This window comes from Brassica rapa, chromosome A09 (assembly GCF_000309985.2).
Source record: "Brassica rapa cultivar Chiifu-401-42 chromosome A09, CAAS_Brap_v3.01, whole genome shotgun sequence".
Classification (NCBI taxonomy): domain Eukaryota; kingdom Viridiplantae; phylum Streptophyta; class Magnoliopsida; order Brassicales; family Brassicaceae; genus Brassica; species Brassica rapa.
Genome location: NC_024803.2, coordinates 36,964,279 through 36,980,886, shown reverse-complemented (window position 1 = coordinate 36,980,886; position 16,608 = coordinate 36,964,279). Strand labels below are relative to the sequence as shown.

Below are 16,608 nucleotides of genomic sequence, written 5' to 3'. Positions count from 1 at the left end.
TAATAATGACAAATACTTGTCTAACACATATTATGCATCTTCTTTAGTTTATTCAGCTTCTTCTTATTTTTCTTGTGTCATTTCATTTTTTTTGCTAATGTTTTCTTCATTTTTTACATATTTTTTGCCAAATTATTATTTTTCCCTCTAAATAGTAATACAAACCATACAATCAATGAACCAAAAATTCATGTTACATTTCCTATGTCCCTCTGCACATATAATGAAGAGACGACTTGTAGCGAGACACAACCAACTCTTTTCACTGGCGGGATTGTAATATGTTCTGTTCTCTAATTTTTTTTTTCTTGTTTAAAAAAAAAACTGAGTCTGATCTGGATTGTATTTGTTGTTTTAAAGAAGAGAATGGGAAATTTGTTGGGGTGTGGAAGTTCAACTACTGCAGAAGAAACTGTGGTTTCAACAACAACCACCAACATCACGGATCGCATCCAAGATTCTATTATAACAAAACTATCTTAATGTTATCTATGCTTAAACTATATTCTAGTTAAAAGATATTCAATATTATGATTATGGTTGAATCTTAATGTTCATCTCAAGACATCCAAAGAACATAAATATATAAGACTTTTCCTGTTTCAAAATATTAATTTTAAGAAACAAATTTTACTTCAAAGTATAAATAGTTTTCATAATTTAAAGTTGTTTTATACTTTTTGGATATAATGTTACGAATCAAATTATATAAACTTATTTATGACTAATTTAAATATGTCTAGGTCTATATTTTTTTGTGAACCATATCTAGGTCTATATATTAAATGATATTTAAACTAAAAGTACCTATACTACGAAACAGAATAAATGTAGTTTTTGAATAAATATATATGAAAAACATATAAATTTTCTATTTTCATATGAGTTAGAATCAATAAGTAGTGATTTTTTTTTTAAAAAAAAGTTGTTCAAACTTAATTTAATATTCTGCAGCCGGTTTCATATATTGGTTCTATGGTTACTACTATTTACGTTCAAATTTAACTCTCCAAAAATAGTATCGACTTGCTTTTAACAATTTTAAAATATTAAATAATATGTAAAATTTTGAAATAATAAAATTTTAAGCTCTTGACATATATCATAAGAATAAGTATATTATTGCTTCTTTATTAAATATCTATTGTTTTTTTTTTAAATTTGACTATTTGTTTTTAAATAAAGTGAAGTACATTGATTAAATCTAAAAATCCATTTTTCAAAACAAGAAATAAAAAACAATATTTCTAAAAACAAAAGGAGTAACTGTTTCTACAGTTAAAAAGGATATTTCCGTAAACTCAAAATCCCACATTCCTTAGTTCACTCTCTTTCATCTTCAAATATCCATTTTTTTTGTTCTTCCATCTCTCTCTCTCTCTCTCTCTCTCCGCGATTGTCCCTTTTACAGACTCACTTCTGTCTTCTGCTCTGTCTGAAATGGTGCTCCTCTGCCGGTGAATTTCATATACATATATTCTCATTTTCACTCTGTTTGATCGGCGATGGTCCAATCGGCCGTGGAGTTTCTGGTACCTTCGACGTGGGAGATCGAGGTCGCGGTGGCAGCTTCGGCCTTCTTGATCGCTTCTTATTGGCTATTCGCTTACAGAGTCGACGGAGAGGACGATGTTGGGTTTGATCCGTCTCGCAATCCCGATGATTCCGGTGACGCCATGTTTGACAAAGACAAGGTTCTGATTTTTGAAATTTAGCGGTAGTGTGATAATCATGTTTAACAAGTTTCGTGATTTTTTTTTCTGTGTGTAGATAGGACAGTTGAGAGGAGGAGACACTCAGACAAATGCTCCGTACATAATCAAGGTAATGTCCTGTCTGAAACTGGTTGTCTGAAGGATTTTGAAGATAAATGTCGGATCCTTCTTTTTGTTTTGTTTTGGTCCAGGTGGAACTGCTGGCTGCTAAGAATCTCATTGGTGCTAACTTGAATGGAACATCAGATCCTTATGCTATTCTCAATTGTGGATCAGAAAAGCGTTTCAGGTTTTTTTTTAAAAAAAAAATCTTCTCTTTTTCATTTTCTCCTGCTCTTTTAAGCTGTCATGTAGCTTCTTTTCAACAACCACTATCCTCCACCCAAAAAGAAGAAAAAAAATGTATATTGGTGGTATGGTTGTTGAAGTGGTTACGCTTTAGGACTGTCTAATGTATCTCTTTACTTGTTGTTATAGTTCTATGGTCCCTGGCTCCAGGAATCCAATGTGGGGTGAAGAGTTCAATTTTCCCACAGATGAGCTTCCTGTCAAGGTTGGACGATACATGAAACTTGTTTAGAATTAAGCCTAGGCATAAGGTTGATTGTCACCCTTGGTATCTTTTAGGATGAAAATATTCACTTGCATATGAATTGGTAGCACACAATACTGGAAAACACTTATTTAAATTGATAATTTCGAAAGCATAAACCTCTGAACCACTTTTCTTATGTTTACCAGATACGTTTTTCAACATTAACGACCATACGTTTTTAAAATGTCAGATCAAGGTAACAATTCATGACTGGGATATCATTTGGAAAAGTACGGTCCTTGGCTCAGTGACTATTAGCGTCGAACGTGAAGGCCAGACAGGTCCAGTGTGGCACTCATTAGATAGCCCATCCGGACAGGTATGCTTTTTTTTTCTTAGTTTATGTTTCATGTTTTTTTTTCGAGTGAAGAAGCCTTCTTGTTTCTTTAGAGGCTAATCCAATTTTATTTGTCAGGTTTGCCTTAACATTAATGCAGTCAAACTACATGTGAATGCTTCTAGGTAGTCCATTCTACATGACATTTTTGAGCAAAGGGTTTATCTTGTTTAGGGAGAAGAGTTGCTTTGTGGTTTAAGACTTTACACAAAATGGATTTTTATTGGTAGGGCTATAACTGGATATGCTGGAGCACGAAGAAGGGTCACGTTGGATCAGCAAGGACCAACAATTGTGCATCTAAAGCCAGGTCCTCTGCAGACCATATTTGATCTCCTACCTGATGAGGTAAGATAATAATCAGTACTAAATTCTATTCCTGTAGTGATCTCATACCTGAGTAAAATTATCATGTTCCTGAGATGGGACTTAGGTTGTTGAGCACAGCTATTCATGTGCCCTCGAGAGGTCATTCTTGTATCATGGCCGAATATATGTTTCTGCGTGGCACATTTGTTTCCACTCCAATGTTTTCTCTAAGCAAATGAAGGTTAGTGCTTCTATAAGCCTTAATATCGCATATGTTGCAGTTAGTGGTATTAGAAATAAAGATTATATGATAATGTAATTGATGATTTGATCAGTGTTTAAAAGAACAAAGCTTAATAGAGTCTTGAGTTCTATGAATCAACGGTTATAACTTTCTCCCTGTCTCATTCTACAGGTAGTTGTGCCTCTAGGAGATATAGATGAGGTAATATTCTTTCCCTAACAACTCAACATTCTTGTTGATTTAAACCGATAACCGGCCTAATTATGAATAAATGTTTATCGTTTATTATAGATACGTAGAAGTCAACATGCAGTGATAAACCCAGCGATAACAATCATACTACGGATGGGAGCTGGTGGACATGGTGTTCCTCCACTCGGGACTCCTGACGGTTAGAGATTTGTTTTCTATTATTAGATTTTTTTTTTCAGTTTTGTGATTAGTTAGATAAAACTTCATGTCTTCTTTCATCGTCGGCAAATACTTTATTTTTTGTTAGTTCCTGTTTTATCACCAGCACAAGCCAGGGAGAAAATTTTTTACATTTGGTTTCTGACCTCCAGCCTTTTGCCTGTAGGAACCAAAGCTTTTGGAATTTTCATCTGTGATGGTGCTTTGTTATGTTTATGTCTGATTCCTTCTTTGTTTTCAGGTAGAGTGAGGTATAAATTTGCATCGTTTTGGAACAGGAACCATACGCTAAAAGCATTGCAGCGTAGAGTTAATAATTATCATGCGATGTTAGAAGTTGAAAAGAAGGTCTCTCTCTCTAATGTTATATAAATTTGATGTGATTGCTTGATAGCTTAACTTGTTTCACCGTTTTGGTGGCTTATAGGAGAGAGCAGAATCTGCCTTACGTGCTCATAGCAGCTCTAAGAGAGGAGGTGGTGGTAAAGTACAAGTTAAAGCTCCGGTAGATATTGCAGCTGTACCTGTAAAGTTTCAGGCTTTCATCAAGGAGGAAGTCCTTGTCGCCATTTACAATGTAAGCATCTGTTTCTTCTTGATAGTTGTTTAAAGATGAAATTTATACATCATACTCTTGTATGCAGGATGGTTTCCCAAGTAAACCTGAGCAATTCCGGAACGTTTTGTTGGCTGATGATTCCACTTATACTAACGAGTACAGATCTGCAAGGAAGGATAAGAATCTTAATGTAAGTATTGGTATTACTTATCTAAATCATTAGCCTTCAAATACATAGGCTTTAAAAGCTGTGCTCTTAAGATTAAACTTCTCTGGAACTTTGTTGTGTGATCTTTCAGATTGAGCCTTGGCACACTGCTGAAGAATATGATGGTCAAGTTAGAGAGATTAAGTTCAGATCGATTTGTAATAGTCCTATGTGTCCACCAGACACTGCTGTGACCGAATGGCAGCACGTTGTTCTATCACCAGATAAGAAAACGCTGGTAAGAATCATTTTTTTTGGCTATGACGTTGTTCAGATTCTACAACAAAATGAAATGAGGAAATGATATCACATCTGATGATATACTTATATCTTCCCATTCTTCCAGGTTTTTGAAACTGTGCAGCAGCCACATGATGTTCCTTTTGGTTCTTACTTTGAGGTACGTTTATCTTTTTGAGTGAATTTATCATTTTCTTTGCAAACCATGGTTCTTGAATCTTGGTTGTATCAGGTCCATTGTCGATGGCGATTGGAAGTGAAAGAGGAGACTTCCTCTGTACTAGATGTAAGAGTTGGTAAGTGACTCTTGTATTTCTTTAAAACTATTCAGAGTTACCACTTCTCCCAAAGTTTGTGTAGTCGAGTAAAACTTGCAGTAGCACAATGTATGATGAAATGATCACACTTGTATTCATCTTACAGGTGTACATTTTAAGAAATGGTGCTTGATGCAATCGAAGATTAAATCAGGAGCAATCGATGAGGTTAGTCTGGTGTCCTTATCCCGATCTGACTAGCTTAAGAAACAGCCAGAACTCTGTTTAATTCTGATACATTTGGTTTTGATAACAGTACAAGAAAGAAGTGGAAGTGATGCTAGAAGTGGCATTGTCACATCTTAAGTCACATTCTTCCTCAAGCAGCCGTGGCGATACAGATAAAAACTCTGCTTTGTCGTTGCCTCCAATACCAGAAAACACAAGCTAAGTCCTAATTCACCAGAATCAAAACAGCTTCTCAATCCATCCTCCAGTGCAAGTTCTTCTACCATCAATTTTTTTTCAGTTTGTTTACATGTCAGAATGTATATGACCGCCCTAACTATATGTAAGGATGGATGTTTACAGGGGTTTGTCTGATTTATCATAATTGTAACAAATTGCAACAAAAAATTATATGAAAAGTTAAAAAAAGTACCGATTAATCAGGCATGTGGATGTGAAAACGATATTTTAGGAAATGAAAATTTAAGAACCTTTTACATATAAATGCAGTATTATTAACTGTCTGGATCGACGAGACAAAACTCGTACTCCAATAGGATCTATTAGTATTACTAGGTAACTAGGTGGTTTGTCCGCGCTTCGCGCGGATTATTGCTCCTTAGTTATTTGTTTATTTTATTGTTGTGTTTTTATGTTATACTGATTGTGATATAAGTTAATCGATTTGGTTTTAGTTGTCTTGTTTTGGTTAGGGTGTATTGAAGCTTGGGCTACAGCTGTTTTCCTTGAATATTTTGTTTTGTCACAGCTAAAAGTGTATTTTGCTGCTCTCTTTGTTAGCTTTTCGAGTGAAAATTCGATCGTTGTTATTTATGACCTGTTGACAAAGTATTAGATTTTTTAAGTAAGAGTGGAGGTAATCTAAATCGTAAGTGGTTAGGTGAATGTGGATAAACCTATTATTATTGGAAAGATGAATCCACAAAAAATAGAGGTTGGTGAACATTTGGAAAAACTTTTTTTCGTAGTTGCAATCATAGTTTGTTCTTCTTAGATAATGCAAGTCCAGGCTGTCTTTTTTTTTTTGTTCAAAGGAGGCTGCTAAAGTTTCAAAGTTTTGTTTTCACGATTCTTTTAGTATATAATACATGTTTTCAAAAGTTCGACATACATAGAAATGTATAAGTAACCATTTGTATGTGGCATTTTTTTTATTTCCTATTTCAATATGAGAGAAAATTTGTAATCAACAAAACGTCAAATATGCAGATAATCTTGAAAAAACCAAAAAACCTACCGTAGGTTCAGAATATGTTGGAATGTAGTTACTCACGATGCAGAAAACATAAAAACAAAGTCTGAAATGCAAAATAGCTATGACACTAAAGCAACTCACACTCACTCCCGATGTAGATCCCTTAGTCTTTGCGGGTCTTCTTAGCGCTGCAGCCTTCCTCTTCAACTAACTCCTCCTCTCCAATGTCACTGTTCCAAGCAGGGTCCTAAATAGGGACGTACACGGGGAGTGCTTGGCCTGTAACATTCACATCAGCTGTGCAGCCTCCATTGTTCAGGCGAAAAGTGTTCAAAGCAGGTGGCCTTTTCTTGATTGCTCTAGCACCAGACATATCATCGCCAGGATGGTCATTAAGCATCCACAACAATCAATAACTTTAAAGTCTTGCTAACACTATACATTAGTACGTATTGTTACTTGCGTTTAATTCAAATTAGGTAGAGGAGGGTGCTGGTTGAGATCAAATATACGGGACTGTTAAGCTTTGATGCTTTGATGCTTTGATGAGTAGTTGAACTGGGAGAGATTCAAATGGAAGGTTAGGGTGCTGCCAACAATGTCTTGGAGTCATTGGAGAAGTGCTAATCCTTGGGTTTCTTGGTTGCCACCATTCTGCTGAAAGGGCAAAAAAAGTTACTTTAATTTATTCTTGCTTCAAAATAGCCATGGATTGTGTTGATTACCATTTGTTAGGATGCTTCTATTGCCCTGACTTTGGTAAGCTTTGTGATTTCAGTGTCAAAAGAACTCAGCAGTGTAATATGCATCAAAAACACTCATTTGCACATGGTACCTAGCACAGAGAGCGGAAAATATTGTGTTATATATACTGTGTTTGTTGCCTACATAGTAAATACTGTATTTATTTAATGACATTGTGTTGCTACAGAATTACCTAACAACACCAATTGCATTGTCGTTTTGATATGCATAGCATTAAAAAGCTGAGAATACACGTTACAGTTTGCGTTAGCACTTGGAACATGAGATATAGCACCGTCCGTCTGCAGTGTCAATGCTTTCGACGACTGCAGTGCAAAGAAACTCTTGCCTCCTTCTTGTGTTTCAAGATATGGTCAGCAACAGATTCGACGCAGCTTGAAAATGATTTTGGGTTTACGTCTGGTGATGCAGTGAGGCCGTGAGTACAGAGTTCAGACAGTGTAAATGATTCAATCTTTTTAAACCAACCGTACAAAGTTGGAGCTGAGGATGATCCCTCATCAGTGCCACTACTCTAGCACACCAACAATTTACAGTTTGGTTATCAGTTTCCGTTTAAGATGAGCATGTTAATCAACAAAATAAAAAGATTCGAGCTTACTTTTTAAAATAAAAAGTATTGAGGAACGAACCAGGGTATATAATTTACCGTAGTATTATGATGCACTTGATAATTTATAAGAGGTCCTCTGCATATGAAAATTTAATCGTTGCTGGGATTAAACTTGAACACACCATATACACAGTCAATGATAAGGTTCATTAAAAGGGGAAATATAAATTGCTTACTATTTAAGCTACAGATGAATGGAGATTCGCCCTTTCATTGTTCCCTCAAATATAGGGCGTTAGTTGTTGGCCATCAAATAACCTGCGATGGCCGGTTACATCTGCAGAACCAATAACTAACATTTCAGAGACTATCTTGGAAACGTGATACTAATATCCTGATTCTATAGTTCTAATCATTGAAGATACAACTTACCGGTACAGATCACCTTCTCGGTCACAGTTGCCTTGGAAACACTCTGAGGGCTGAAACCTAAATCTCTTCGAATCAATGGAAAAGCAGTTCCATTTAATCTTGAGTAACACGGTAAATCCTTATTCATCAATAATGAAACTTTGTACAACAGTACCCTGTCCATATGTTATTTCAGTTAGAGGATGTCGACAAAACTAAAGGGGAAAAGCCATATTAGAAAGAAGGGGCGTACCTGTTCATGGCCATAGCTTTAGGCTCTTCAAAGTAGGCTTTCGAGTTTGCTTAGAAGTAGGTTTAGAGAAAACTGTTTAGCAATTTATACGTGAGAAGAAAGAGAGGGAGATGAAACGAATCCCTAAAGAGAACAATGAAGAACATAATTGATTGATAGGATTGATTGTTGTAACCGAGAAGACGAAGTTGATGAGGCAGTGACTATCGAAGTTCCAAAAGTGGGCTCAATTTGGGATGTAAGGAAATGGAATGAAGCAAATTCGTAAGAAGCCCGTCATTTTCATTATTGGTTTAAGAAAAAATGATGTGTCAAAAAAGATAATTCTGATTGGCTGATTTTCCATCTGATGTGGCATGCCTCTCCTTTGAGCATATTCTCCTTTTAATATTGTAAGATTATCCTGGCTACGCTGCATGATTTTTTTATTTTAAATTTTATTGCATATAAAATATTTTCATTTTATAAATGAATAATTATATTAATATAAGTTTTGTATCTAAATATTTATAATCTAGACATATATTGTATTTTTTATATTTTTGTTATTGTATAATTATTATTTATTTGATATTAATCTTTAATAGATTAGCTTCCAATAGTTATTCTTAACATAGATTTGCTCTCAAGTTGGTGGTGTAAAATCTCATTGTGTTTTTTTGAGTTTTAGGTTCCAGTTTGTAGTCTAAAAGACTCTAATAATATCTTCTTTCCATCCATAAAAGTATTTTGTATTTTAAAATTTATTTCAATATAAATATCAGTTTTACATTTTTTATATATTAAAAAATCGGTTTAATCCTTGTTTTTACCTTTTGTATCGATCAAATAAAAAATAATGTGGACTTCTAATTAAAAATAATATAAAGAACTTAGGGCTTATTTAGGGAATAACCTAAAAAAAAAGAGAAATTAGATTCTGAGAGAGAGAGAAGAGAGAGATATGAAGAGAAAATAGGAGAGAGGGTGGGATTTTAGTTAGATAGTGAATTTTTGTTTTTTTTCTTAGCTATTGGATGCAATTTCTCAAGAACTTAAGCATTTTCTTAATATATTTTTTGACAGCCATCTTATAACCACACTTATGTGTTTGATCCTTATTTTGATTTTGTATTCTTATCTTTCTTACTAAATGATATACGCTAAATTTTTGTTTACATCACTTTTATATTTATACTTTTTATTATTCATTTATTTTTCAATTGAGTTTAAGGTTAATGATAGAAGTCCAATTCATTTCTTTTCCTACGTTTTTCTGGTTCACCAAATTGAAAATTCAACATTGTAGTAAATGTCCTTCACTTCACTTCAAATTTAAAATTCAATATTGTAGTAAAATAATTAGCCTTCGTTAAAATAATATATTTTGTAAAATGATTCAGTAAATATTCTCCATCACCAATATTAGTATTGGCTTTTGAAAAATATTTTACATAGAATATATTATGTGATATTTTTGATAAAATTTGTCACATAAATGTTTGTGCATTATTTATTTGTTAATGTAGTTGCTCTTTCATTTTGATGAACTTGGCAACCAACTTTGAGAATGAGACCGACCATCTGCATCAGAATTAGACCATAGCTAGCATGATCGACTCTTCTTAGCAGTTAGAACCAAAACTAGCTTTTTCGACTCTTCTTGAGTTTCAAAAAGAATTATTCTTGAGGAAATCTCAGCTTAGTTTAAGCTTAACAACTCATCAAATAATCCCATCATGGTTTGATTGTTTGTGGCTTCTTTACCCGATAGAATTATGGATTGTCAATTTGTGGTCTTCTTCATGTTTGAATGTTACTTATTATATGGTCTTCAATTTCACCAATTTAGTAATAAATTGTAATAACTTGGTTTATTAAAATCTGTTTGGTGTGTCTTATTATATTTAATTTTATCAAACCAAAACTCAATTCTTTTATTCACTTTCTAACCCGTATATTTCTATAAGCATATATATTTCCTTCTACCTAAAGCCAAGTTGTCATCTTCTTTATATTGTAAACATTGATGCTTTTCACCAGCACCTCTTTTTCTTTTCTTCTCTTCTTCCCCTCCTTCAGACTTCGTATGGTTCTTGGTTCATCCCTCAAATCCTCCTCTCCGTTCATGTATGCGAAAAAGACGTTGTGTTCGTCTCCGATCGTCACCACCATTGTTGTCCTTAGAGTGATAGAGTCATCTCATCTTTACTCTTGTTGGTATTATGTAGCGGAACAAAGACGTGGAGGAGAGCGATGTCAGAGCTGCCGCTCTTCACCATCACTGGATGTTGGAATCTTCACAATCCACCAGAGATCTGCACCGTTACCATAAACCCTAGAACTCCCACCCAAAACCCTCTACACTTATTCACGGATCTCTTCATTCTCCGAGAAAGAAGATGGAGGAGGATCGTGTTCTCTCATCTATGATATAACATGATTTTAATGATATTTAGGATATCATTGAGCTTATTCTAATCATTCTAGGTTGTATTTAGGTCTTTATATTGCATTTTCATACATAATTGCATTTGATAGGGTTTGGAATGAACATTTGGAAGTTTATGGTAAAAATCATGGGTTAAATTGCACATTATCGAAGTCTTGGGCCCAATGTGATTTTAACAAAAACTCAGGGACCAGCGCTGCAAATTCACAATTCTTGGTTGGGTTAAATTCACAATCGAAAGTACAGAGGTTGATTTGAGAGGGTGTATCTGCAATATCAAGAGTTTTAGGGTCAAATCGTGAATAGTCGAAAAAGTTAAGGACCATATGTGCAAAACAGCTAAAGATCACCATTGTCGTTCTTCTTCACTTCGATCCCGACGATTCCGGCGATTACCACGGCTGTTTTCGACGATGGAGATGGCTGAGAGTACGACGGAGTAGGCAACTTGGACGAGAGACCCATTGGAGGAGCTGTCAAGCTTCTCAATCAGAAGCTCAGCCAGGACGGAGATGATAACCAAAGTTGCAGAAGACGAGTCCAGTGCTGCTGGCTGGACCACGAACTGAACCACCACCACGAGCCAAGCCTGGGAAGAAGAAGAAGATGGAGGTCGCGATTCAGGCCCGAAACAGACACGACGAACTGCGACGGAGAAGAGGAAGCTCGAGACAGAGGTGAATCCTGAGAAGAAGAAGAAGAAGAAGAAGAAGAAGAAGAAGAAGAAGAAGAAGAAGAAGCTGGCCACAAGGCTGGAAGAGATGAGTCGAGCTATGAAATCCGGTGTCAGAGAAAGTGAACAGAAGATGAATTATGGCCGAACAGACCCACGAATCTGTTCACTCCACCATCTTCGAGGATACGATTTTGATTTCAATGGAGAATAAAAAATGACGTGTAGAAACGAAATAAGTTAATTGGTTTTTCAAGTTTTTTCAGTTAATGACATGTTAGTTCTTCATGCATTTTAAAATCTGATGTCTCATACTCTGGAGAGAACCAAACCTAATTATTGTGTTGATTTATCCCGGGTTATTCGGTTTGGTTTTTGGGTGTTAATTATGTATAAATTTTTGTTACCGCAAATATACAAATGTTAAAAAATCATATGAGTAAGAAGTATCAATAATAAATATTTATATTAAAATATACTATGTATTTATATCAATATCACTGAAATTTAATTTATACCGTATAAAGTAAATAAAATGATTGTTTTGATTAATTACCAAAAACGTGATTGTAAATTAACAAAAGGTATTGGTTTTGATTTATGTGCTTATTCTAATGTATATACTTTTATGCAAACAAATTATTTTTTAAATAGGTGTTTTTTAATATTTTATTTGATCATGACAATCTCAGAAACACACATCTTCAAATCAAAGTGATTTTTAATATTGGAAGCAATATATCTATATTATTTCATTCAGATTAAATAATTTAATCTTGGTTTTTATTCCTAAATTTTTTTTAATGAAATATTATAAAAAGATTCCAATCACTTCCTTTTTGATTTGTATAATTCAAAATCATTATATTAAAGATAAACATTACGTTAAGAGAAAAAGACCAAAATAGCATTAAATCAAGTTTTTGTTCTCAAACTAACACTCAAGGCCAAAAGTCACAAAAATAGCACTCAAAGGGTGGGGTTTAGGGTTTAGAATTTAGGGTTTAGAGTTTAGTTTTTAGGGTTTAGAGTTGAGAAGTGAGGTTTTGGGGATAAGATTTCAAATTTTGAAAAATAAAAAAATTTAAATTTTTCAAAAGATAAAATGCTATTTTTGTCATTTTAGTTTTTGAGTGCTATTTTTGTGATATAAACTTAGAAATGTGCTATTTTAGAGATTTGCCCTTACATTAAATACTTATTTATTTTTAATCTATACTATTAAAGCAGGATCCTATTGTCATAATTACCTTAGGGGCATGTTTCCTTCACTAACATTGCATGTTTCATTAAGGGCAATTAAGTAATATTAATAACAAATCTATATTGGGTCATTATTTTTGGATCCAGCCCAAATCAAATCTCTCTTGGGCCATTTGGGCCTTTAAAAAAATCAGATTCAATTCTCACTTTTTTTTCCTTTGGGCCATTGAGTCCAAGTTCAAATTTTTTTTTTCAACTATTCTTAATTATTATTTTTTTCTTTTCTTAATTTAATTTAAGCATTCATAAAAATAAATGATTTTTTTATTGAAAAGTATAAATCTTTATTAAAAGTATATAATTTTTTAATTAAAATATTAACCCCATAATAAAATTAATTTATCAGAGTTATACCAACTTAATTCATTAAAAAAATAAAGTTTAATTTTTTTTAACATAAATAGTCATTTAAAATGAAATACGATAAATAAAGATAAAATTTTAAGTCTTTTATAAAATAAAACACAAATATATGAAAATGTGACATTTACTAAATATTTGTCAACTGAAAAAAAAAACAAAAATAAACCCGCGCTTTGAATGCGCGGGTCAAAATCTAGTTAATTTTTAAAACATAAAACATAGACGATAGTAAAAACAACATTTTTGTATTACTCAGTGTAAGGTTAAGGTTGATCAATCTTGGGAAATTGCCACAAATAGCACATTCATAATACCACTTTTCATGTTTACACTAACCACTTTTACCCTCACTTTTAATCAAGGATAAAAGACAATTATACCCTTTGGGTTAACTAATCTAGACTTAGGGTTTAGAGTTGAGGGGTGGGGTGGGGTTTTTGGAATGTGAAATTTAGGATTCTAATAAATATATAAATAAATACTTAAAAAATATACAAGAAATTTTAAAAAATAGTTTCAAACATAATTTTCGTTTTTCAAAAAAAGTTTTGAAAAAAAAAAGTCAAAAAAAAATTTCAAAAAAAAAAAATTATAAAAAAGTTCGAATTTGAAAAAGTATAATGGGAAATTGCCACAAATATCACATTCATAGTACTATTTTTCATGTTTACACTAATATTTTTACTCTCACTTTTAATGAAGGTTAAAATACAATTATATCCTTAGGGTTAACTAATCTAGTCTTAGAGTTGAGGGGTGGAGTAAGTTTTTTAGAATGTGAAATTTATGATTCTAATAAATATATAAATACTTAAATATATAAAAAATTTAAAAAAATAGTTTCAAACATAATTTTCGTTTTCCAAAAAGAAATTTGGAAAAATAAATAAATAAAAAAAAATCGAAAAAAAAATGTTTTATAAAAAAATTCGAATTTGAAAAAGTATATTTCGAAAAATAAAATAATTTTTTTTTATTTTTTATTTTCTTATTTTTTTTTATTTTTTTTTATTTTTTATTTTATTTTTTAATTTTAATTTTTATTTTTACTTTTTATTTTTAATTTTTTTATTTTTTATTTTTTATTTTTGATTTTTGATTTTTGATTTTTGATTTTTGATTTTTGATTTTTTATTTTTTTTTAAATAATAATTTATTATATATATATAAATAACAAGTACATAAAAGTCTTTTGTCAATTAATGAAGAAGGTATTTTTGAAAATGTTTCATTAGTGATGGTAAAAATGAAAATTGGTAGCATGAAAGTGGTAAACATGTAATTTCCCCAATAATATATACCCAAAAAAGATAAGAGCTTCGCTCGGGTTCGATCCGAGGGACCTTCATAGTGTTACGCTGACGTGATAGCCAACTCACCCAGCAACCTTATTTCTTCAATTTGTCTGAAACACATTGTTTCATTTAAACGAAATTGCCACAAATAACACATTCATAATATCACTTTTCATGTTTACACTAACCATTTTTATTCTCACTTTTAACGAATGGTAAAAGACAAATATACCCTTAAGATTAATTAATCTAGACTTAAGGTATAGAGTTGAGGGATGGGTAGGGTTTTTAGAATGTAAAATTTAGGATTCTAATAAATATATAAATAAATACTTAAAAAATATATAAAATTTTTTTAAAAATAGTTTCAAACATAATTTTCGTTTTTCAAAAAGAAATTTGAAAAAAAAAGAAAAATCAAAAAAAAAATTCAAAAACAATTTATAAAAAGGTTCGAATTTGAAAAAGTATAATTCGAAAAACATAAAAGAAAGTAAATTTTTATTTTATTTTTTTTAAATAATGCTTTATTATATATATAATAACAAGGGCATAAGGGTCATTTGTCATTTAATGAAGAAGGTATTTTTGAAAATGTTTCTTTAGTGATGGTAAAAATGAAAAGTGGTATTATGAAAGTGGTAAACATGTAATTTCATCTTCTTTTAATGTGAACTAGATGTTTTCCGGAAATATTTTTTTTTTAAATTTAAATTAAATTTAAAACTAACTTTTAATGGATTTAGTAATTTTGAAGATTGATGGGGAAATTACATGTTTACCGTTTTCAACTTTTCATGGTATCACTTTTTATTTTTACCACCACTAAAGAGATATTTTTAAAAGTACATTCTTCATTAAGTGGCAAAAGACTATTATGCATTTGTTATTTATATATATAATAAATCATTACTTAAACTAAAAAAAATAAAAAATAAAAAAAATTAGAAAAAAATAAGAAAAATAAAAGTAAAAGATAAAAAAATTTAAAAAAATTAAAAAAATAATAAAAATAAAAGTAAAAATATAAAAAAAGTAAAAAAAGTTTTTATGTTTTCGAATTATACTTGGGGAAATTACATGTTTACCACTTTCATGCTACCAATTTTCATTTTTACCATCACTAATAAAACATTTTCAAAAATATCTTCTTCATTAATTGACAGAAGACTCTTATGTACTTGTTATTTATATATATAATAAATTATTATTTAAATAAAAATAAAAAATAAAAAATCAAAAATAGAAAATCAAAAATAAAAAATAAAAAATAAAAAATAAAAAAATAAAAAATAAAAAATAAAAAAATAAAAAATAAAAAATAAAAAAAAAATAAAAAATAAAAAATAAAAAATAAAAATAAAAAGTAAAAATAAAAATAAAAAAAATAAAATAAAAAATAAAAAAAAAAATAAAAAAAAATAAGAAAATAAAAAAATAAAAAATAGAAAAAATTTTATTTTATTTTTCGAAATATACATTTTCAAATTCGAATTTTTTTATAAAACATTTTTTTTCGATTTTTTATTTATTTATTTTTCCAAATTTCTTTTTGGAAAACGAAAATTATGTTTGAAACTATTTTTTAAATTTTTATATATTTTTTAAGTATTTATATATTTATTAGAATCATAAATTTTACATTCCAAAAAACTTACTCCACCCCTCAACTCTAATACTAGATTAGTTAACCCTAAGGATATAATTGTATTTGTGGCAATTTCCCTATATTATTAAGATTTCTAAAAACAAGAACACCCCTCAACTCTAATACTAGATTAGTTAACCCTAAGTATATAATTGTATTTGTGGCAATTTCCCTATATTATTAAGATTTCTAAAAACAAGAACGACGGGCGCTTGACGGTCGGTGATCGAACCCAGATCACCTGCGAGACAGGCGAAATACCTACCAATACACTACGTGTTTGTTGTAAAATTCGTTACTTTAACTTATTTAACAAGAGTATCATTTCCATATATACTTTTGACTTATTCTATACGGGTTAAGAAAAGTACCGATTAATTCTTACAGAGATTGTAAAACTGAAACTGAGAAAAGAAGGGAGGAAGATGATGATTAATTCTTTTTATCAAAAAAAAAAAAAAGATGATGATTAATTCTTGCATACGAGAGAAAAGCAATAATTTTATTATCAACTTTTTATTTTTTGTTGATAAGGTGTAATTTTCTCTTTAAGTACGTACTTTCTCTGCAACTTCAAAAAAACGTTTCCATTTTTATAAAATCTTCCTCGGAAAAGTTTGAATTTTTCCTTCTG

The 16,608-nt window shown here is 31.1% G+C and overlaps 1 protein-coding gene and 1 long non-coding RNA gene across 7 annotated transcripts; one reads left to right on the top strand and one right to left on the bottom strand.

Moving 5' to 3' along the window:
* Positions 1 to 1,302: 1,302 nt before the first annotated feature.
* LOC103841814 (BAG-associated GRAM protein 1) lies at positions 1,303 to 5,550 on the top strand. The gene is made up of 18 exons (XM_009118386.3): positions 1,303 to 1,694; positions 1,771 to 1,824; positions 1,907 to 2,004; positions 2,193 to 2,268; positions 2,501 to 2,629; positions 2,726 to 2,772; positions 2,878 to 2,995; positions 3,081 to 3,197; positions 3,372 to 3,401; positions 3,492 to 3,591; positions 3,853 to 3,959; positions 4,039 to 4,188; positions 4,256 to 4,360; positions 4,470 to 4,616; positions 4,725 to 4,778; positions 4,851 to 4,914; positions 5,042 to 5,103; positions 5,192 to 5,550. The coding sequence occupies exons 1-18, from the start codon at positions 1,506 to 1,508 to the stop codon at positions 5,324 to 5,326; spliced, it is 1,782 nt and encodes a 593-aa protein (XP_009116634.1). The 5' UTR covers positions 1,303 to 1,505; the 3' UTR covers positions 5,327 to 5,550.
* Positions 5,551 to 6,256: 706 nt separating this feature from the next.
* On the bottom strand, positions 6,257 to 12,751 carry LOC103841813. Of its 6 annotated transcripts, none has more exons than XR_004451448.1 (7): positions 11,083 to 12,751; positions 8,302 to 11,000; positions 8,070 to 8,224; positions 7,874 to 7,974; positions 7,257 to 7,773; positions 7,045 to 7,154; positions 6,257 to 6,976 (listed from the first exon to the last, which is right to left on the bottom strand). It is a non-coding gene; the product is annotated as an uncharacterized LOC103841813 (long non-coding RNA). The 6 variants fall into 6 exon arrangements; XR_004451449.1 differs by having other exon boundaries at positions 7,257 to 7,598; positions 7,686 to 7,773; positions 8,302 to 12,739; XR_004451452.1 differs by having other exon boundaries at positions 7,257 to 7,593; positions 7,734 to 7,773; positions 8,302 to 12,739.
* Positions 12,752 to 16,608: the final 3,857 nt, after the last annotated feature.

Bases quoted from the DNA above. Each gene is read 5' to 3' on its own strand.
- LOC103841814 (XM_009118386.3), top strand. From the start codon at position 1,506: ATGGTCCAATCGGCCGTGGAGTTTCTGGTACCTTCGACGTGGGAGATC. The intron at 3,402-3,491 runs GTAATATTCTTT...CGTTTATTATAG, and splicing joins CTCTAGGAGATATAGATGAG to ATACGTAGAAGTCAACATGC. The intron at 4,189-4,255 runs GTAAGCATCTGT...TCTTGTATGCAG, and splicing joins TCCTTGTCGCCATTTACAAT to GATGGTTTCCCAAGTAAACC.